The 23,987-nt window shown below is 40.5% G+C and overlaps 1 protein-coding gene across 1 annotated transcript; it reads right to left on the bottom strand.

Annotated features, from left to right (window-relative positions):
* Window positions 1–92: 92 nt before the first annotated feature.
* On the bottom strand, window positions 93–23,448 carry tgm1l1 (transglutaminase 1 like 1). The gene is made up of 14 exons (XM_061732793.1): window positions 23,313–23,448; window positions 18,777–19,069; window positions 18,478–18,669; window positions 13,520–13,771; window positions 8,366–8,484; window positions 6,964–7,071; window positions 6,632–6,809; window positions 5,897–6,035; window positions 4,188–4,380; window positions 3,890–4,043; window positions 3,327–3,611; window positions 2,420–2,580; window positions 1,369–1,505; window positions 93–1,277 (listed from the first exon to the last, which is right to left on the bottom strand). Exons 2-14 carry the CDS (start codon window positions 19,066–19,068, stop codon window positions 1,133–1,135), a joined length of 2,355 nt encoding a protein of 784 aa, XP_061588777.1. The 5' UTR covers window position 19,069; window positions 23,313–23,448; the 3' UTR covers window positions 93–1,132.
* Window positions 23,449–23,987: the final 539 nt, after the last annotated feature.

Below are 23,987 nucleotides of genomic sequence, written 5' to 3'. Positions count from 1 at the left end.
AAAGTGTCCTGTGTGAACCTCAGATTACATCATTTTAAACCCTCCCCACTCGTTACGAGTACAGCCTTGTCAAAGTAAGTAATGGGCCAGGCCAAAGTTTCAGTGAGCTTTATTATCAACACAACACAGACGATAAAAAAAACATTCCAAGTAGTTAAGGTAGATAAATATTATGATAGTTATACATAGTTTCCTTCACATTGTACATTGAGTGCTGAAGTTAAAGCGATTAGAACCAGGAATAAGCTAAGATGAATAAAGGCCTCTGTGGTCTCTGCAGGCTCACTGCAGTGTACTGTAGAACTATAGCTGGTCTTCTACACGCGTAATGAAGGAAATGGACACAAGAAGTAAAAGATTGACTTCTGGATAATAACGTTTGTCATTCTACAAACAGACCATATCACTGGATAAAAGAAATAGTGGTGTAGCAAAGGAAACATCATAAAATTGCATTTAATCTCAAGATTAAATAACTTGTAGCTACACTAGTTGCTTTTTTCCTTTGTTAAAATATTCAGCAATAGTTCAGTTTCAGTAATATTTTTAAAATGTTCAATGAAAGTTGACTTGAGGAATTTTAATAGGCTTCTTTTGAAAACTTGTTGCCAATTTAAGCACCATTCCCTTTCCAGACATGTCACAGTACCCTCTTTTCATTTTAGCCACGTGAGGTTCATTTTGTCAGTTTTTTCACATTAAGACAAGTTACAATGCAGATACAGTATTTACATCATCATAGAATGGCCCGACTTTTGCACCTTCACATATAATCTTCAGTGTAAATGAATTGCACCAATTGTTAGAAGAGATTTCTAACTTTGATACACAACATGCTTGTTACTTACAACATTGTTTACTGTGCTTGTATTTGAATATTGCTGCATACTTCACCTTTGGAAGGTGAAAATATGAGTTTATACCACTTAAATGTAAAAAACAAAAAGAATACTGATGGTGCTACATTTGTTAAGTTAGTTTTAGAATATTAAAAGATTTCAAAACTTTGCAGCAATACAAAATAAACAATAATGTTAAAGATATAGAAATATAACACTTCATATAATTGGAAACCGTCAGTTTCGATTTTGATAGAAAAAGTGATGTGAGAGAAGACGCTCAAGGCTCCTTCTCATTTTTCAAGAACAACAATGTTAGCCACTCCGTGCACTTGCGAGAGTTGCTTGCAGTCGAGAGACGCCACCAGCTTCCTGGGTCCAGGGTGAGTGGGGATGAAGTGCTCCGTTAGTGTCACGGTGGAGTGACCGCCAACATCGCTGAGAGGGTCGAGGAGGAATCGGGTTAGTCTGGAGAAGAAAGTGTGCAGGAAAAGGTAGCGATACTGAAGAGAAGAAGAAGAGTTCTTACCCGACAATCACTTCATGGCCCTTCTGAAGACCCAGGCCCTCCACTCTGAACACCACTCCCTTTAGAGTATGCGGCAGGGGGTTGGTGAAGTTAATCTTTGCTGCCATTTCCTTACCGACCACTGCTTCTCCCACAGGCTACCAAAGAAAAAAAAAAAAACGCATTTTAGAGGAGAAGGAGACTAACAGTAACATGGTTTTACTCCACAGAATTTATGCCGTTATGGTCAGTACTCGAGTTGTAAAAAAATAATCAGGGGGGATGGTGGATTTTATCAAATGGGGACAGATAATTTGTGCTGATTACAAATAATATAATATATTACAAATAATAGCACTGACCAAAACACCTGCAGAAATACTGCAGGAATGACATAGCAGCAGTTAAATGCAGCCTTCTGTAAGCTTTAAATATCCACTGGGCTTACATCAAATACATCAAAACACAACAATAAAAAACAGTTTTCTGAACTTATCAATATGACTCTGTCCTTCATAGGATAAGTAAAATGGATCACTGCAAAAACTCAAAATTTCAAAATCAAGAATATTTGTCTTATTTCTAGTTAAAATGTCTAATTTTAGTAAAAAAATCTCATTACACTTAAAACAACACTCATCACTGGAAAAAAAACAACAATTTTCATATGTTTCAAGTAGATTTTCACTTGAAATAAGTAGAAAAATCTGCCAGTGGAACAAGATTTTATTGCTTGTATTGAGAAGATAAATCTTGTCCCATTGGCAGATTTTTCCTACTTATTTCAAGTGAAAATGTACTTGAAACAGGTGAAAATTGTCAAATAAGTTATTTTTCTGGTGTTATTTTTCTGGTGATGACTCTAAATGTTGAAATAGCAGTAAAACCACATTCATTAATGAAATGACATAAGGGATGGAAAGGGGGGAGGATTTTGGCCGTTTTTATTTCAGGGGGGGATGCCATCCCCCCTCATCCCCCTTCAACTCGAGTACTGGTTATGGTTAAATAATATCTACTGAAGAAAAAATAAGACAGAAAAAAGAAATGGAATAGGAAATGATGATCCTACCGTGATGGTGAGGTCAGGCGTTCGCAGCCTGAACGTTGTCTGGTTGGCAAGCACTTGCTGAGTTTCAATCACTCTCCCAGACAGGGTCAACATGAGCGCAGCCTGATCCACCAACTGGTTCTGGTATTCTTGGAAGGGCAGGACCCACTCGATGGTCTTTTCTGTGGTGAACAGAAGATTTTTTTACCATCAATTCTTTTGTGAAAACATGGGCTGTTATGTTAGTACCAAGTGCATTAACTCTGGACATTGTGTACTTGATAGTTCCTAAGCAGCAAGTCTGGCTCGAGGCTTTTTCGAGGAGACAGTTTCGTCTTTGTGCTACTGGAACTGGAACACTGGTTGAAAGTTTTAAAGCAAGCTCTAGCTTGGTAAATAAACTGAAAATTTGAAGTTATTCTCACATGACTCATCTTACACAACAGTTAGAGGTCGAATTTGGTGTTTACAGACTGCTAATGGTTCCGAGCATTAGCTTGCAATAAGTTAGGAGGGAATCTTAACATAAAAATTGTAGACCACCAAAGCAATGGATTATACTGTACGATGTTCACTCAGCAGAGTTGAGAGTGACCGAAAATAATAATGATAGGTTTGCATGTCCTTTGTCAGTAGATGTTTTCAAAACTACAAGCTACACTATAAGTGCATTGAGCCACTACTGTAGAATCCCATCACAGTGGTCAGTTATGCCAGATATCTTGTATGCTTTCATACAGTAAATGTACTAAAGATGGCTTTCACATGTGCATGACCATTTAAATATATATATATATATATATATATATATATATATATATATATATATATATTTTTTTTTTTTTTTTTTATATATAACTATTAAATAAAATAATGAATATATAAAAAGCAGAAACTGTAACATCTATGAAGCAGAAGGGAAACAAACCTTCATTGGGCAAAAGGTCCACAGGTATCTTATCCTTCTTGATGGCGTTCTTCAGCACGCCGGTGTAGTACATGACTGCCACCTGGCTGTGCAGAGTAGCTTGGCGGGCCTGCGAGCTCATGTTCTTCACCACAATGCTCAGTTGAGCATCACAGCCCATCTTGGGCCCCTCGCCATCCATCTTCACATCTACACGCACATCTTCTGCCATAGGGGCAGAGTAAACCTCTGGCTTGCTGCCATAGCGACTAGCAGTCTCCACAGCAATGCGCTCCTCCTCTGAACCTGGTGGAGAGAAAGGAGGGGGAGGTGGTGAGTACTCTTTACCTGTCTGAGGATCTAAGATTCATCGGGAGATACAAGAGATAGTACACAAAGTCCTTCCAACTAAAAGAAACAGGAATGCATATTTCCATCTTTTGAATAACAGGTGTGCAATTTAGGGGTTGCAGGAAAAAATGATCTATGGAGAATTAAATCATTCAAACATCAAATTTCAAGATAGTCCTGTTCTGGGCCAATCTAATATGGCAAGCAGTCAACTAAAATGCGCCTGTTAGTACCTTCTTCATGTTTGTAAAGGTGTGTGATGTCCTCCCTCTCCTCAGAGCCAGCTGCTTTGGTGCTGAGGCAATGGCCCACAGCCTTCTTTTCACTGTGGATTTGACTAAATGTACCGTCCAGGTTCCTCTGCCAGTAGATTTTATCACTGTTGACCTGGGGAAAAAACAACGAACAAAATATTTCACGGAAAGGAATGAAAAATCCTAATTCTGTCCTGTTGAGAAAACCCTCTGTCACGTCTGTTAGCTGTTTGCAATCTCTCCTGCTCAAATGTCTGTGCACAGTTCTGGTTCTTACCTCAGCAAAGACGAAAGGCGCGTCGTGTTTGAGGAACACCTGGCCGGAGCGGATGGCGTTGATAGAGGCCGGGCCGCAGCGGAAGGTGCCCTGGCTCGTCTCCTGGGGCGTGGAGTCCACAGCCTGCCACCCTCCGTTGCCAGGGGGCAGGTCAGGTCTGGCCATCCAGCAATCGTTCCACACATGGAAATTCCTAAAGGTATATAGGTTTAAGATTTTCTTTCCTTGATTTGGGGATGTACATGTACCTTTTTTTGTTTATTGTACATTTGAAAACCCATTTGTTGATAATAAATTTACCTAAGACCTATGACAGTGTAATCTGCAGAGGTGTCAAGTAACGAAGTACAAATACTTTGTTACCTTACTTAAATAGAAATTTTGGTTATCTATACTTCACTGGAGTAATTCTTTTTCAGACGACTTTTTACTTTTACTCCTTACATTTTCACGTAATTATCTGTACTTTTTACTCCTTGCATTTTAAAAACAGCCTCGTTACTCTATTTCATTTTGGCCTTTAAAAAAAAACTATCCAGTTAAATTGCTCCATCCGGATAGAGTGAATTTGGTTGTGGCACAGATGTTATTGTCCAGTTTTGTTCTTACATCCGTTCCCTCAGATTCCTGCAACTAAACTTGGATGTACACTCCAATAAAGGTTAGGATAAATGATAACATGCCTCTGAAGTTTGACTTTTTGCACCATTACAATACTTATAGGCAACTAGTCATCATATCTCCTGCTCTCTGAAACACATGTTAATGCTCAATAGTACACATATATTTGCATTATACTAAGATGCATTCACTTTCAATGGCTTTTGTCTTTAATGGCTTTTTCCCCCCTTACATTACTTTTACTTTTATACTTTAAGTAGTTTTGAAACCAGTACTTTTATACTTTTACTTGAGTAAAAAACTTGAGTTGATACTTCAACTTCTACAGGAGTATTTTTAAACTCTAGTATCTATACTTCTACCTGAGTAATGAATGTGAATACTTTTGACACCTCTGGTAATCTGTCATTTGTCATACATCTGAGGTGTCATCTACCTAATGCCAATACCTTGTAAGTCAAAGAGGAGTTTTTATCATTTCAAAATGTGTAAAAACTCACTAATTGCCACTTAAAAAAGAGAGGAGTTGTTACAGGAAACCAAAAATGGGTTTGTACACATTTTAAGGATATATCAAGAATTATTATACACCTGAAACTAGTTAACATGCTACGTGTTTGGAGCATCTACATTCCAACTAATGCTCCCATTACATTTACAAGTGAAAAGTGTATTAACCAACAGGGATGGGAAATAGTGCTTCTATTCTATTATTTATACCACTACAGTCACTCTATTTTACATTTTTTTTATATTCTTATATTTATATATTTTTTGTACATACGAGACATGCCTCATTTATCTGCTTTTATTTTATTCTATTATTCTATTTGGTACTTTCAACGTCTTGCTGTTCAGTTGTTCATGCCCCTCTGGGATAAATAAAGTTTTTCTGAATCTGAATCTTCTATTGTCTGAGGCCATACTAATAAAAATGAGATAGCAGTCAGACTGCAGATTAGCTTCTGCAGATTGAAAGGATAATTGTTAAAGGAGGTTCTTCTGCAATGGATATAAACATGCAGCACATTTCTCCGGCAGCGTGGATTTTTATTTGCATGGTATCCCATCAATGTTCCTTCTCTTACCAGACAGAGTCACTGTTGAGGTGGTCGATTGGCTCCATGTTCTCATCAAAATACACGTCGTTGGTGAGGGACACGTCCGTGTCATGTGCAGACTGGAAGTTGGTCACACTGCGGGCAGGTATGCCAAGACAGCGAAGCACTGAAACCCAAAACAGACGCATACATTTTAATTGCATTTGCAAGGAGCAATTAAATAATTGAGCTGGATTAAATTTGCCAGTGGCAATGTTTTGCATGTTTATGCCAAAATGACAGGATTAACTTTAATAATCTTGTTGAATGAAAGCAACATATGTACTGTAGCTCCATTTGTGACAAAAGTAGCAGGTATGAAAGGAATGCCAATGTGCGGTATTTAGGGTGTAGATGAGCTATGGCTCGCTCTCAGGGTCATGCTACGTGCTAAAGTTGTCTAACTATCATGTGAGGTTCCCTGAATACACACACAAGTGTTCTTTTATGGCGCTGCGGCGGGAGCTAATGAGAGGAGCCTGATAGGAGCATTATTACTTGTGGATTGTTAATCAAGTTGAGCCCTGGGGAACACTCTGTGTGACATGTGTGGCTTCTCCACATGCAAACACACAGGACCAAACAGCAAATTCCCCTCACACAGCTTCTACCGTGCAGCTTTCTCCTGACCCACAACACTTCAGCCCCTCCACGCGAACACACCCTTCCTGCGAACACCATGGAAAGAACATCTGTTTTTATTTTATTTTCCCTCCTACTCGCCTGTTGTAGTGACCCCGGAGAAGACCCAGCACTGTCCGTATGAGACCGGCGTGCCATTGGAGGAGTGGTATTTCCTCAGGATCTCCACACTGCTGCTCCACGCCGCAGGAGAGACGCCACCGGTGTAATCCCCCGACCAGTTCCCGACCAGAACGCCATAGTCATCCTGAGCGTTTATCTGAAAAGATCGTGGTCACACGGTCATTTCCTTTGCACTTCTTTCAGGAATGTAAGAGATCGGTCAGGGCATTTTATTTCAAATCCCAATATATCCGTTGTTTTTCTTTTTTTGCTTGTTTTTTTCTTCATTTCCATTTCAAATATGTGCTCACCATGGCAGATATGACCCTGACCACGTTGACCGGGTCCCCTCGGCCAGATGGAGGCATGTCACTCTTCTCCAGGATGAACAGGCATGCGTCCAAAATTCCTTCCGTAAACTGTAATCAAAGGGACAGAATTTGCATCACATAATAAATCATATTCAACAAAGATGAGATCCCAGAAGCCTTATGAGAACTCTTGCCTTGCAATTAAATTTTACTTCTGGTTATTATCCATTCATATTTGTTTTATGACCCCCCCCCCCAAAAAAAAGGTTGTAAATGTTTCTCTGGGGCTGTTGTTGATTCTCTGCCAGGCTCATCTGCACCATCATCTACAACAACAGCAGGTCCTCACACGTCCCCCTCAAATACTGTATATGCAAATAACCAAATAACCCATTCTGAATGCGTTGTAAAATACGTTTTATAGCTTTAATATCTTTTTAAAGGTCAACGTCTCCAACAAGAACAGACAGACTGAGTTAGATTTCATATAGACTTTTAAGTTCAAATAGAGTTGTAGTTCTACCAAAGTATGTCAAACTCTGCTTAAATAGGTGTTTTTAGGTTTAGTTTTTTACGTTTCACATCAACAGCATGGGGCTTTTACGCTTTTACACAACAACTATTACAAACAATCTGCCAGTACATTGCTACTATTTGGAGCAGCGACCTGGACAGATTACAGCTCTAAGTCTGTCCAACTGTGCATGCTGCACGCTGTATTCTGCACGTTTTATAATTTATATGTGCAATCCACCACTATATGTTATCCAGTGAGAATTTTAAAACTGCAGGGTATTATGACATTGCAGAACAAGATAAGTGTAACATGATACGGTCGCCCCGTGTTTATCGTCACCCAACCTCACATCTTTTTCCATTCGCTGTACCTCTGATACGGGTAGTACAAAGCTGTTACGCTGATTTAAAGACAGGGGAAGAGGGTGTTGGCGTGGAATTGAGTGTCTAACTCCAACCCCTAAAACCAGCTGTTATAACACACAGTCTGTTGACCTATATCTTTTTGATATTTCAAACAACACATGCCATGGACATTTCATTAGGACTTGAGGAAGTTATGTCAGCATTTGAGGGAGAAGTCAATAATATGTCTCATTTAAGTTAACGCCCACTGCCAGAACGATGGTGTGTGTGTGCGATGCACCTAGTCCAACATATTGTTCAACAAGTGCAGGAGTAATTCAACTCCCAACTGCATTTTCAGGGTGCGCCACGCTGATTTTGACTAATTTGATCCAGTCTGACTTCATCTGGACTGACGTGTTCACGCATATTTGGAAAGTCCAACTTAAGCTGCAATAATATAGTCTTTTGCCAGATAAAGCCGTCATCATGAATAAGATACAGAAGAATACAACGCTTCCCAGTCACATCTAGTCCGTACCTGCCCGAAGTTCCATGTACGAGCACCAATTTGTTTCTCCGTGCCATAGTAAATCCTCCCGGTGTCATTCAGCACGTATTCCTTCAGGTGCTCCTCATCATCCAAGAACACCGTGTCCTCTGGAAATAGACAAAACACAGCATAGATTTACATATATTTTACGTAGTTTAAATATTTCATTTCATCCGCCATCATACCACGGAAAGTCCATCTCCGTACACAGAGCAAACTTGTTCTCTCAGTATTCCAAACACTTTTTGTTTGTGCTATTAGTGCATTTATCTATAAAATTCAATCCAATGAAACCGGCCTTGATAAGGGATGCAACTTTTATAATGTTCCTTTTCATTAAATTTGCCGTTGGAGTTTTTTTTTTTCCTGTATTGTGAAAAAGCACAGAATCTGTACTTTAGTTACCAGTGACTAAACCACTAAAGAATGTGATTTTTTTTTTTCTCACATACTACGAAAAAACTCCCCAAGGTCAGGAAATGGTTAAGAAACACAATGAATCTATGGGCCTCAGAGAGGGGCCCTCCATCGTTTATGGGAAGCTGTCTGTTTTGTGTGAAATCAGCGCACAAACCTGGGCGTGGACCTCTCGCACGAGCTTTGCAAAAATCTCAGTATTTCTTTTTCCATCCCTTTTATCTGTTGCTATCACCGGCGTGATTAACCGCGGGTGGGAAAAAAAGGAATGTCACAAAAAGAATAAGAAACAGAAAGCAGTCGAAGCATTGCAGAATTCTAGACGGACGCAAGGACGGGGAGAGGAAAGGAAAACGTTTAAAAAGCCGTGAGGGGAACAACTGGGAGAAGTAGAGGAAGTTATGCTTGGGAGGGTAACGGGGAGGGGAGGGCGGAGGACGGGAGGTGTGGGTGAAGAAAAACAGTGTCTTGAAGCTTACAGGAGGGAGATGAAGAAAAAACGGTATCTGTCGACCATGACAAGGGCCGTTTTCACTTTTCACTGAAAATTCCTGGAATGTAGGAAGAAACACAGGGGAGGATATGAGGGAGGAAGCCTGAAAGCAGATCGATGGGACGATGGAGTGAGGGTCGGGTCAGCAGATAGCAAGAAAGGAGCCAAGCTGGCTGGGAGAGGCATTGACAAATAAAAAAAAGTTTGAAAGTACACATGGAGGCAGTAAAAGCAGGTTGTCGCCAGCTGCAAGGATTTCTCTGAGCGTGCCCCATGGCGCTTAATGCAGTAATTGTACTATTTTGACTTTTATGAGCGTTATGGAGGGATTGGGCTCAGAAAGAAGAGATCGAAAAAAGGGAAAAAGGGATTAGGCGTGCTGCCAAAAGCAGCAAACCTATAATAGAAGACAGCCGGTATTTTATTTTATTATTTATTTTTGTGTTGATTTAAAGCTCGGTCAACAGCTTTTTAGTTTGCTGCGTTGCAAATACTCTTACTGTCAAATATCCTGTGTGCATAATTTGCCAGGTTCAGCCGAATAAACAATGAACCTCATTTCCTAATACTTTAACTTAATAAAAGAATAAGAAAAATGCGACATGAAAAAATGAGACACACACCCACAAACACACACACACATGGGATTCATTAATCTAACGTAAACAAAAATGAATGCAACAATTTTAAAACCAAGATGTGATGGAAAATAGTTCTCATCATCTACATCAGTGTTTCCCAGCCCTGGTCCTGGGGGGGGGGCTGACCCCCATGTTTTACATTTCTCCCTGCATCAACACCAGAGGTGGGTAGTAACGAGTTACATTTACTCTGTTACATTTACTTGAGTAAGTTTTGGGAAATGTTGTACTTTTAGGAGTAGTTTTGAATCACTATACTTTTTACTTTTACTTGAGTAGATTTGTGAAGAAGAAACTGTTCCTCTTACTCCGCTACATTAGGCTACGTTGAGCTGTTACTTTTCTTTTATCCCCTCCGCGTACGCGTCAATCTCATGACATCACTGGGTGATTCTTTGGGAAAAATGTTTGTTTTTGCATGTTTTGTCACATTTTCACAGACTCAAACACACACAGAGTTTCTATGAGTTCATGGGCTTGTTCTAGTTCTGCCTGGTTAAAAAAGAAAAGAACAAGGGCTTGAAATTTTGTGCTACTTGTGCTTAATTTATTTTTTTATTCTGTTATTATTTTATTTATTTTATTATTTATTAGAGTACTTGAATTTACTTTAAGATTATTTTAATTTAAGCTATTTATTATTTTTTATTTATTTTATTATTTTATTGATTTAATTTGCCTGAAGATGATTATTTTGTACTTTTGTCTGTTTGAACGATTTTGTTAAAAAAATAAATCAGACGTTACTCAACAGTTACTCAGTACTTGAGTAGTTTTTTCACCAAGTACTTTTTTACTTTAACTCAAGTAATTATTTGGATGACTACTTTTTACTTTTACTTGAGTCATATTATTCTGAAGTAACAGTACTTTTACTTGAGTACAATTTTTGGCTCCTCTACCCACCTCTGATCAACACACCCGGTTCAAATGAATGGTCATAATCAGCATGAAGGTTCTGCACAAGTCTGTTGGTGACACAGACGCGTCTATCAGGGTGTGTTGGAGCAGGGAAACATCTAAAACACGCAGGACACCGGCCCTCCAGGACTCCAGCTTGACACTCCTGTTAGAGATGTTTCCCTGCTTCCACACACCCTGACAGACACGGCCGTGTCACTAACACACTTGTGCAGACCCTGATGGCAAGCTGGTGACGACCATTAATTACAATCAGGTGTGCTGAAGGTGCTGTGCAAAACATGCAGGGCAGGGGAACCCGGGGCCCGGGTTTGGGGAAATACTGATCTACATAATATTATCAAAACAAGAGATTTGTACTGTAGTGGCCGAAATCAATATTGAATGGCCATGATCCTTAGGGAGCGTCATGCGGCTGCAGTACAGACTCAACTCTGTCATGGAAATCACAGCAAGAGCTCAGGAATGCTTCTGTGAACCATTAAACCATTATCAGCGGACGCAGCTCACTGCTACTTTCACAAATACTGGTAAGAACTGCGCTTTGGAAAGAAAGGAAGCTAGAATGAATAGCTTTATGGTAACAAGGAGGTATCTGTCCGTGTAGATCACACCCCGTGTAAAGTGGAGGATTAGGGGTATGCAGACAATGCCCCCCCCCCCCCCCCCCCCAAAAAAAAAACAGGAAAAAAAGCCATACATGGCCAAAGTTAATGCAAGGTCTGAACACTTTGCAGGACGGATTAAGATCCGATCACGCAGAATGCATTTCAAGGTGGTTGAAGACGCTTGAGTTCACATTTTCTTTACAGTCTGAACACAAAAACCTCCTTAACTAAAGCCATCCCCTTTGGAGATGTCTCATTTGATTTTGTGCACAAATTTCATCATATATATGATGGATCTGACCCTTTATTGTATACAATCTGAATGACATCGTACATGTCCTTGTTGAATAAAGTTTTAAAAAAATGTTTAGGGCAGATCTTCTTAGTCTTGTTAATCTTTGTCTTCATCTGCAAACTACTCTAGTGACTCCCCATTGCTGCCTTTGGCGATAAAATAAATAGCAATGCATTTGGTGTTTGCAAGCTATAAAATGATAAGCATGTTTATTTGGATATTGAGCAGGAAGCTCAGATCTAATCACCCACAATGCATTTTGATACACGTTTAATTCCAAGTGCTGGCCACTTGTGATCAGAATGAGGCCTCTGAGATGCTGTGATGCAGAGTTCTGCATGTGTGTATTAATGCCATGAGGATCGTGGGGTGCTGGAGTTTAAGACATGGGATCATGGCGTCTATGAAAGCGCTCTCAATATGTATCCTTCACCTATTGGTAGCGGCCAGTATGTGAGAAATCCAGTTACCATGGTGACTCCAGAGTCTAATAATGTAAACTATGCTTGTAGTGTGTAGGAAAAATAACATACATGTACTGCAATCTTGTTTGAATGCTGTCATTCAAATATACGACTCAATGGACAAAGTGTTTCAAGAGTGGCGGGTGTTGGATCCTCCAAGTGGACACTCTTAAGGAATCTCCATGGTTATTAAATCTCTGTCTAATCCAATAAGGCAAGGGAGGTCTAATGTTATTCATGTGCTCCCCAGTTGCAGGCTTTGAAAGTCACTCAAATTTCAAGCTGCCCGACAGCTGGTTTCACAGTTGATTTCATGTTTTTTCACAAATGATAAGATGTAGAAATGGGTTGAATGGCAGGCATCTCCAGTGGCGTTTGAATTAAATCAGTGGTATGAGCAAAGAAACAGAAAATGTGCACGTCTGTGCAACTCCACTGATTGATAGGTGAATTCAGGAGACTCAAGCATCACCATGGCAACAGCAAGCATGCCTCAGCACCTCTTGATGCCCATGAATACGGTTACATAAAAGTGTGGTTATACATGCAGAGTTTTAGTACTATTCCATATGTTTTTGTGTTTGCACCTTCTCTAAATGTTGTAGAAATGCATTTTTCATTACGTTCTTTGTTTGCATGTGTTTTCTCTTGTTGCAGTCATCCCTCAGGGCCGCAGCGGGTTAAAAAAAACATGAGGGTATGTATGAATCTTTCATAAAATGAAGCAAGTTCGAGCCTGTTTTTTATCTTAAACACAAACTGTATTGATCTCAGATGTAGCTGAAAGGCGCGCTTCAGTGGGCCAGCCAAGTTTGCAAGCAGTCTTGAAGCGCAGCCAGAGGAATTACATAACTCTCATAGCTACCGACAGTCACGCTGCAGATACTTGACGGACAGCAACACACTCAGAAATTCAACTGGCCTTTCTCAGCCCCGTCCGTCCGTCATCATATCAGTGCTCCTTTCACAGTTAAATTGGCTGAACAGACATCTATTTTCAGCAAGTACTTGCAAGCAGATTGATAGAAAGGTGACCGTAACACATCAGAAATATTTTGAATATGTCATCCAGTAGATGAACCACACCGGACGTTTTTCTCCCTAAACATTCTTGATATTTTATGGCATTTCTGCCTCAAGCATAATGGGAATCAAAGAGGAATCAAGTTCATTTCAGTATTTGCTTTCCTTTCCTCATTTTTTCTCCTCTTATCACTCACTTCTCCCTTCCCTGCTCTATCTCACATTCCTGCTCTCCGTTCATCTAAACTCTCTGCCCTTTCCCCACCCAGCGCCGGCTTACCTTCACACCAAGGGTTGAAGAGCATGATGATGTTCTTGTTGGAGTTGTGGGTCGCTGCTGTCTCGCCTTTCCCAGAGCGGGTCGTCACGGTGATCCCGTACAGGCCGACCACGGCGTTGGCTGGAGAGTTCACGGACATCTTGATCTTGTTGCCGCTCTGCTCGGTGATCTTGGCCTCCCAGCGTTCGTCCTCCAGGTGCTCCACCAGCGGGATGATGACGTGGGTCCCTTTGGACACCATGGGCAAGGGACCTACACCGGACAAGTTATGTTTATCCATGAGCCAGATGTACTGCAGTCCATTTCCTATTACTTTCTTGCTATTATTGTTTATCTACAACAGAAATATTAGTATTATGTCATTGATCTCATTTCTACGGAGCCCCTCTGGTGACATTTGAAAAAAATAAAATAATGCGTGGCCACGCATTAATAACTCGTGGCACGAGATAATCAATGCTTGGCCACGAGATAATCAATGCTTGGCCACGAGATAATCAATGCTTGGCCACGAGATACATAATGCGTGACCACGCATTATGTATCTCGTGCCCACGCATTGTTTTACTCGTGGATGGCATTATAACCTACTGTCTGGACTTCGTGGATGCAACTTCCTTGGTGGGATGGTTATTCATCATTAATAACGGTAATTATAGTCTATTTATATTAAAGAGCAAGAGTATTGTCATGGCGAGTGTAGTAATAACATGTGACATTTGAAAAAAATAAAATAATGCGTTAATTATCTCGTGGGCACGCATTGATTATCTCGTGGCCACGAGTTATTAATGCGTGGCCACGCATTATTATTTTTTTTTTTACAAATGTCACCAGAGGGGCTCCGTACATTTCACTTTGTTGAACGTGATTTAAACTAACGTCCACGCGAGGACTTTTCTGAATTTGCTGTGAAAAGCTTCAACTTTAACACTTTGACAGCCATTTAATATCCAAGTACATATCTAAAAATAAACAACACAAGTGTTGTGTAGCTACTTGAAATAGTCAAAGGAGAAGGTGCTTCTCCTTTGACTATTTTCAGGTCTCTTTCAGTTCTCAGCTAACCTTGACTATTTGGATGAATCATATTAGAAAGTAGTTGTGGCATTAAGAGACTTTATCGTGATGAGGAGCTGGAAATAGAGCGGGTGCTTTCTCATCACTGTAATTGTGAGTGAGTCAGTTCCAGTACATCATACCAAAGCCTAACCTCCTCTCATCACGGCCTCCCTCCCAGCTGTGCACGATTTCCCTGAGTAAACAAAGTTGTGATGCTGGAAAACCTCCAAAAGTGCTCAACACACAAACACTTTTGGAAAGAAAAACAAGCTGTCGTGTGAAAAAGAAAGCCCATCCTCTTTGAGTTGTAAACTAAATATTACAAAGTCTTTGATACGTTTTGAAATAAGGTAAATGCATCTTCAGATATTACACTGTGTTATGTATTTGACTTAATACGATCACATTTTTAAAGAAAAAGCTGAAATGCATGAGCAGCGTGGGAAAATATACACACCATTACTACAGTAAGTAACTGATAATCAAAAAGTGCAAACACTTCTACAGAAGCTGAAGTTTTGGCATGTGTTGACATTATTGCAATGCCAAGCAGTAAAGACATCAGCTGGGATTTTAGAGAATCAATTGTTCCTGTGCATCAATCTGGGCAGAGTTGAAAGGCCATTTCCAAACAACTTGTAATCCATCATTTTGCGAGAAATATTGTTCTAAAGTGTGGGACATTAAAAACAGTTGTCCATCTTCCCAGCACCGGAAGTCCCAGACCATGCAATTCTCAGAGGGATTACAAAAAAAACAGAAAACAAAAGTGAGCGCTACATGTCTGACTCTCCAGGCTTCAGTCAGACGTTAGATATGAAAGATGGTGAGTGAACAATCAGAATCTGCTATGTGCTTGACAGCCAAACCTCGCAGGAAACTAGGTCAAGCCACAGGACAATGATGATGGCTGAAAATGTTGCATGCAGATGTCAACCTAAATAAAATACTGCAGACAGTAGACCTTAAGAGAGCTGTGCATAAACCAACTTTGGATAAGCAAACTTCAGTTAACCACAGCAGCATTGCAGCAACATTTCCACCACAACTAAATTGAAATACAGAAGATGATTACTACAGTAGCTTAAATGTTTTGTTAAATGAACAAAAGGACTGTGGAAAGTTTTTTTTACTTTTTAGTATTGTTCTTTCTAATTTGCATATTCGAAATAAAGCTAAAAAAAAAAAAAAAAAAAAAATATGTTGTTTATTCAATCTGAGGTCATAATACGTATATTTTAAGACCTGGACTTAGTTTGTCCTTATTTACAAAAAGAAATGTGTACAAAGGACTAATGTCTCGGTAGGACTGTCAGTGAAAAACTCATTTTGATCTTCAGTGGATTGGATTACTGCAACAGTATCCTCATAGTCAGACAGCTGCAGCTGATCCAGAACCCTGCTGCCCGGGTTCTCAACAGAACCAACAAGGTGGACCACATCGCTCCAGCTCTGAGGTCTTTACAATGGATCCTTGTACCTCAGAGAATTAACTTTAAAATAATGATGTTAGCTTAGAAATCACTAAATGGTTTAGGACCAAAGTACATCCCAGACTTGTTGTTGCCACATCCAGACCTCTCAGTCTTCTGGTTCAGGTCTGCTCTTCGTCCCCGGAACCAGAACCAAATATGGAGAAGCAGCATTTAGTTTTATGCTCCCCAGATCTGGAACAGACTTCCAGAAACCTGCAGGAATCCTGGTTTAAAATGTTCCTTTAAAGCAGCACTATGTAACTTTTCCACCTTAACATCATATTTCCAGAGTCATTGTGATGGTACATCAACTTCCAACAGGTTTAATGACACCTCTGTCATGGTCTGAGGGGTCTGTATCGCCTTCACTGGCACTATGTAACTTTGAGGAGCATGGTAGGAACCCTGACACACTAAAAAACTACACATTTTTACCAGCTTTGACTGCTTTACGGCATAAAAAGTAGCAGAAAAGTAGTTTTGAAAGTCCGTCTCGTCTTCTCTCATTCAATATCAAAACAAATGCACGTGACGGGGACAGGATCTTTCCGGCAGTACGCGCTGGTGCTCATGGGAAATGTAGTGTTCTTTCTGGTAAAGCACTACCGCTTTTGTCCAAAGGAGCCGCCAAACTCAACAAAAGCTGGAAGTTACATTGTGCTGCTTTAAATCATGATTAAAAACTAATTTGTTTTCAGCTGCCTTTGACTGAATTATTAAACTATTCTGAATTTAATTTAAAAAAAAACGTTAATTTTAGTACTCAATTGTAACTATAGTTTAAGTCTAACTTTTCTTTATTCTGCCACTGCACTGTAGCTTTTGTTCTCTCCTCCTCACTCTTCATATATTTATTATGTAAAGCACCTTGAATTGCCTTGTTGCTGAAATGTGCTATACTAATCAACTTGCCTGGCTTTGACTTCGTTTTTGACACAACTCTGCGTTCTGGTTTAGGATGACTGACTTAAATGTTCCTGTCTGCATGATTTAATATTTTGTAACAGACTAACAGGCCCAGTAACTTGTTTACAACTCTCCGACTGCTTTCCTCTGATCTGTTTGTTGTGCGGCAACCTGCTGCTAACCACTTCTGCAGCAAATATGGAGTTTGCCAAGAAACCATTGTTCCTAATCGGCTTGCCTCCAGGACTCTCCGCCCTTCCTCTCTCGCCTCTAAATGTTTCTTCAAAAGAAAATCTACTGAAAAATACTGCCTCGTTTAGAAAAGACCGACTTTGTTTATATGAACATTTGTCTCGGAAATGATGTTCAGCTTGCTAATTTAGAAAGCTACACCGACCAAAAAAAAAAAAAAAAGGGTGCAGGAGTGAAAATGATGGTATTTATCTCCAGAGTGCTTGACAGCAAATCACTACTGTGTGGTGATGTAATGGCCATTTATTCCCAAGTGTGCAGTGTGAGGTCAGTAAATGCCAGAGGGAGATGTGTGGTATCCTGAGGTCTGGAAAGTGTCAACACTGGGAGGAATCTAAAATTTGTGGCTCACCTATGATTGTCCCGCTGCTCAATTTAAATGTGCTATTTATGCCCAGCATTTTATCTGTTTGTATAAACCCGTATGTTGTTATAATATGATCACACGTGCAGTAAATACTGGTTTATAGACATCATCAATTTACAAAATGGTAGCTAACACTCACATGATGAAATTAGTTGTCAGATGGTTTGCTCATTTCCCACATCCTTCAACTTCTGGTGTTAGAAAGTTTTTACTTGTAGTTTAACTTTAGCTGTCCCATTATGTCCCTGTTATTTTAGACATCTCGAAAATTGGATCCATTACTTTTTGGATGCCACACTTATCAGTTAGAGTGAGATTGGATGGCAAATGGGTTACGCAAAAAAAAAAACGAAATCCCTTTGCTAGAGGGCATATAACTATGTGCCTGAAGTAACTATCAAAATTTCAAACTCAACTCTGTAACTGCATTTGTGGCTGCCTAAGGCTGAAAAGATTTTCAGGGTTTGTGATATTACATACCCAGATTAGAGGAGAATAGTCAAGCTTCATCATTTTTATCTCTATCCAGCTTCATATCATGCTTTAATGACTGTATCTTGAAAAAGAATAGTGAAAAGTTTGATCACCAAGTTTAAAAGAGGAACATGTCATGGATTATGGGGAATGAAATCAACTGCTTTGAATATACCTGTAAAGATGTGGAAAAGACCCCCCCTCCCTGCTGCACTCTCAAAAGAGCATTTCCCATGTATTTAATAAAGATTTTAGATAATTATGTCAAATGATATAAACTAAAAAAGAGCATATGTGTCTCCTTTAAGCAATTCAATATTTTTTTTCTGTCACCTAAGTAAACGCCTTGGCTGTGAAATATACACTCACTTGGTTCCCTCAGATTAAACAGATGTTTATTTCTATGTATTTCTTTGCGTTACCTGTTTTCAGTTCCAGGTGCAGCTTATCGGTGTCATTGTTGAAGGGCCGGTTGAGCTCCATCTCCACCTGGAAGGCCTGTCCTCTGCGGATGATCAGCTCATCTCCATCGTACAGATCAGTGTGGTGCTCCATTCGGTTCTGACCCGTCTTGGAGCTCAGCAGCTCCACCGAGCACACTGACAACTTCACCTCTGAGACAAGAAAGTTTGATATCAATCAACAATGTCCTATCTTTTATCATCACTGTGTCAAAAGGACTGAATGAAACATTTTCGTGCATTAAAGTCAGTGAGGTTACCTTCCATTTCCTTTGTCTCTCCATTCTCAGGCTTTGGCTTGATGGGCTCTGGCCCGACTACCGGGGCCGGGGTGGGGAGTTTGGTCAGCTCCACTTTGTCGGTGACATCGTAGGAGGTGCCGTTCTGGCGCTTGCAGCAACATGGACAGATCTTCCTGAACCAGCGACGACAGCCGCCCTCCTCCTTCTTCTCATCCTTCTGGATGGAAAGCTCCACTCTCGTGGGCGGGGCTGCCCCGGGGAAACGCCCAATCTCTGATGTAGTTCTCACTGTCAACCTTTCACCTGGCATTCTGAAAGACATAGCAATGATATATATCAAATCAAATCAAATCAAATCAAACTTTATTTGTAAAGCACCTTTCATACAAAAAATGTAACACAAAGTGCTTTTCATAAAACATAAACATAAAATGTATTAATGAGGTTCTCCGGGAGGCTGTTCCACAATCGGGGACCATAAAAACTGAATGCCGCCTCCCCGTGTGTCCTGGTTCTAACTTTTGGTATGGTTAAAAGGCACCGGAGGACCTCAGGGTCCGTGAGGGTTGATAGGGTAAAAGTAGTGCAGACAAATAAGAAGGCCCAAGACCATTAAGACACTTAAAAACTAGTAAAATAACCTTAAAATCAATCCTGAAGCGCACGGGGAGCCAATGCAGCGATTTTAAAACAGGTGTAATTGGCTCCCGCCCTCTGGTCCTCGTCAGCACGCGTGCGGCTGAGTTCTGTAATAATTGTAGATTGTACATGTTCTTTTTGGGAAGACCAGAGAGCAGGGCGTTACAGTAATCTAAACGACATGAGATAAAAGCATTAGCACCTCCGTACTAGCCTGAGAGAGAAACGGGCGGACTCTGGCTATGTTCTTAAGATGGTAAAAACCTATCTTTGTTATGTTTTTAATATGTGGAATAAAGGTGAGCTCAGAGTCAAAAATCACGCCCAGATTTTTAACCGATTTTGAGGGTTTAAAATCCTGTAACTTTGGTAAAAGTTTCTCTCTCTGGCCTTCAGGACCGATGGGTAAAATCTCTGTTTTGCCCTGGTTGAGCTGTAGGAAGTTTGCTGCCATCCATGACTTGATGTCTAAAATACAGTTAAAAAGGGCATCAATTGGCCCAGTGTCATCAGGAGACACAGCGATGTACAGTTGCGTATCGTCAGCGTAACTATGGAAGCTGATGCCGTGTCTCCTGATGACGTCCCCAAGGGGCAGCATGTACAGATTAAAAAGAGTTGGACCTAAAATTGACCCTTGGGGAATATATATTTCTATATCTATATTCATATTGGTAAACATGAATACAACTACATAAGAACTCATTATTTTTTGTGGTGAAGACGATTTAAAGGGATAACCAAGGAAGCTGGACTGATTTCAGAAGGAAATAAACACCTCAAATGTAAAATCAAATACTTTGGAAGTTGACATGTAATGATGCAGAAATCTTCGATAAATAAAATAGAGACGTTAATTGTCAGCACAACCAAAGCTGGTCTTAATCTAAAATGCTGGTTTACTTAAGATTTAAAGTTACATTTCCTCCCATCGTATTGCCTCAAGAGCAGCCACAGTTGCAAATATGTTTGACCCTCAGTTTTCGTTTAGCACCTCACTAATTATTTCCAAATTGCAAATAATCACCAAAAATGGCCCATTGTTAAAAGTGTTACGTGTATAATTTAAAAGGAAATCTGAGCAACGGAGAGTTAGTTGTGGATTGTGAGTAAAGCAACAAGAAGGAGTGATTCTGAAGGAAACGCTGCTCGGTGCTGTTCTTTTCCCTCCACCGAGACTCTCTGTTCTTAACAGTCTCATACATACAAACATCTTTCGAGCTCTCTCTTACTTTCATCTCTCCGACTGCAAAACCATCATGTTATTTTCTAACAATTTTCCCACGACAATCAGATTCCTAACTTTGAAATTATTTTCTCCATCATGGAGCCCCAAAGTACTCTGGGATTTTTCGCCACCCTTGTTTGGTGTGCAATCTCTCTGTGATCTAACATACCTCCTACTAGCAGCTGGAACCCATCTGCTGCACCCCAGCTGCAGAAGGGCAACGCGCTCGCAACGCCTCTTTAGTGTGCACGTACAGAACATCACGGCTGTACTGTGGTGGACGGTAATCTGCATTAAATGAACATTTACAGTGCTGTCACACCCCAACTCTCAAACAACTCACCGATAACCATGGTGAAATGAATGCATTGGTCACTTTGCAGATAAGATTGCTCATGCCCACATTTTTTATGAAATGTCACGGGCCAAATGGCAATGTTTGAAAGTAAGAAAGTGGGGGGAAAAAAGCTGTGGGAGTAGGGCTTTTTTCTCTTATCGCTCTCCGTACAGCTACCATCTGTATCCCCTCTTGTGTAGCAGCATAAAAGCCACACCAGAGTGTGGTGCTCCATGCAAAAGTGAACCGATTTTACTCAGGCCTGGATATACACCAGTGGCATTTTGTTACCTCTTGTAAAACACCCACGACTTATAATGAGCTACGGTAATGCTGGCAGCGAGGAAAAATACGGCATTATTAAGTTTATAGGACGTGACTGCTTTATAGAGCAATTATACTGAGTTTTCTTAGCAAACATTCTTTGGTAAGCCATGTCCCACTTAGTACCTCCGCTGGTTCTCTCAGCAGACCTTTAATGTTATACTTTGTCCACTCCTCTTTCCTTTAATGTTGTAACAAAAGCTTCTTGTGTATGTGAAATATCTGCTGAGCTATGAAGTCAAAGGTGTTCGAGAGAGGAAATATTCTTTTCTCTTGGAGACTAAAAGAATCATTTCAAAGTCAAAAGTCCCCACTAGAGGAAATCATTTTCATCAATAGAAGACGCACTTCTCAGCGTGCCTTGAAACACCTCGTTTGTGCTCCAGAATTGTCTTTCCACACGTCCACATCATGGTGTGACTCATTCATCTGCGTGACCTGCTTTGTGGCTAATTGGCCAAGACTAAAAACAAAATGAGCAGTTCACCATATTTTTATTACTCAGTGGGTCCAACTGAGAAAACTGATGCTATCAGTAGGATCTCATTACTGGGGCGGTAACCAAACTCAAGGATTTCAGAGAAAAAGCAACCAGATATAACAATAAACCCAAATCTAAACTCTGAACTTGTAATGTTGTAATATTTCTTTGTTAAACAGACTGCAGAGATAGTAAAGAAGTAAAGCTGCTTTAGGTTAAAATTGATGGAATGTTTGCAGTGACGAGGCGTGTGAAACACTGCACTGATTTGGGTGTTATGCGGCAGAGGTCAAAGGGCAGACAGCAGCTGACGAGGTGATGGGGACGAGCGCCTCACTATCAAACCCCTTAAAATCCATGTGCATGTACGTGTGTGTGGTGTGTGTCTCGAGCAGAGGACACCATCTGTGTTACTGTGTGTTTCACATGTGATTTCCTGAGTTCATCTGCTGGTCAGATCCTCTCTCCGCTCCCTGCACAGGGTTCCTAATTTTTGGCAGAAACAGTCATTGTGACTGACACAATGGACTGAAATAGGATGTGTAATTTTCCTATATGAACCCCACCCCAAACTAAATCCACATCCTCTGACCTGTTTTTAGAGGAATTAATACTACAGTAAATACTTTCTATTCGCTGACTTCGGTTTCAGTACTTGTCATTAAACTTCTCGGCTTCCGCCCCAAAAATGAAGCTTTTAGCTTGTTTTGTTTCATTTTGAGTAATTGCCATGCACCCCGCCCTCTAAAACTGTTACAGACTTAGATCAAGTGCTCTTAATCTCACACATTAATGCTTTGATAATATGGGCGTGGGCTTGACTTGTCCTCACATGGGCAAGGCTAATCTTCTATGCTGCATGCTCTCTGTCCCGCTGAACCCAGCTCGGACTTCTCTGCAGGTTCTCTGCATGTTCTCATGCTCCAAACATCCCCCAGGTTAACTGTTTGTAAATAACTATCAGCTTTTGGGTTGTGGGAAGAAGCCGAAGCGACTGCAGAAAAACCACACGAACTGTAATGTTCCAGTAAATCAGAATGAAAAACATATGGAAGGTCTTTAAACTTTACAGAAATTCACACACTTCCTATGGAAAGAGAGAAGGATGGGCAGCAGCTGGTTGGCCTACAGCCAACATGCTGGAGCCATTAAATACAAACCTAAAGTAAAAAATATATGTATAACTGAAGTGGGGAAAAAAATACAATAAATAGCCAAGAACTTATTTGAGTATAAGGATAAAACACCCTCCTTGTTGCTACAGTAATCCAGTGAGATGACTTTTTCTATACAGTATATGACAAATGACAAAAAATGTTCCACAAGTTACTGAATGTATAGCTGCTTGAAGTCAGATAAAGGAGAGTTTATTTTACGAAAACATCGATACATGAAATAGGATTTTTAAAAAGAGAAAACTAAAACTGGAGAGAACAGCGCAGACGGCGCGATGCGCGCGCACCGCAATAAAACTAATACAAATCTCAGTTTAAATTTTAAAGTACCGGTGACAGAAACAGTGACCAGATTGAAAGAGTGTCTTACTTTTTCTGCGTGGGTTCCTCTTCTGCAGTGAAACCACTTCTTCAGCTCGTGTAATTACACCCCCGTGGTCTTTTAAAACTTTTGGAAACTTTGCTCCGTTACTGGCTCCGCTCTGGAATCAGTGAACTTGCTTGGCTGTCCAGGAATGCGCATCGGTTCTTATAGCTGACACACACACCCCTCAACCCGGAGCTCGGCCCCCTTGCCCCACCCGGAGCTCAGATTCACGCCCGCCCTGGAGCTCTGCGTCCGCGGGCACGTACTGGGTGGCCGGTGTGGGGGTGTTGTGCCAAAAAGTGATTGCCTGCCAGGATCTGATTTCTTTCTGATTTCTGGCCGCGGGAGCGCGCACAGCAGCCCGTTGAACGATAGCGCTAAAACGTCAGATTTTCAGATTATGAAGCTCAAGAATGAGATTAAGTCATATTTAGGCTGAAACAACTTTTCATTAACTGTATTTGGCCTTCAATCAATTTTTGGCAGGTGAAAATGCCTATTTTGTGTTGTAATGGTCCTTTAAAAGAGAAAAGCAATCCTGTGAGCTCTGTTTATATTATGAAGCTCAAGAATGAGATCAAATCATATTTAGGTAGAAACAACCTTTCATTAATTGTATTTGGCCTTAAATCTTAAATGAATTTTGGCAGGTAAAAAGACCAATTTTCAGGGGAGAAA

Source organism: Cololabis saira, chromosome 10 (genome assembly GCF_033807715.1).
Source record: "Cololabis saira isolate AMF1-May2022 chromosome 10, fColSai1.1, whole genome shotgun sequence".
NCBI classification, from domain to species: Eukaryota; Metazoa; Chordata; class Actinopteri; order Beloniformes; family Belonidae; genus Cololabis; species Cololabis saira.
The sequence above is the reverse complement of the archived record's forward strand: the minus strand, read 5'-3'. Positions and strand labels throughout refer to the sequence as shown.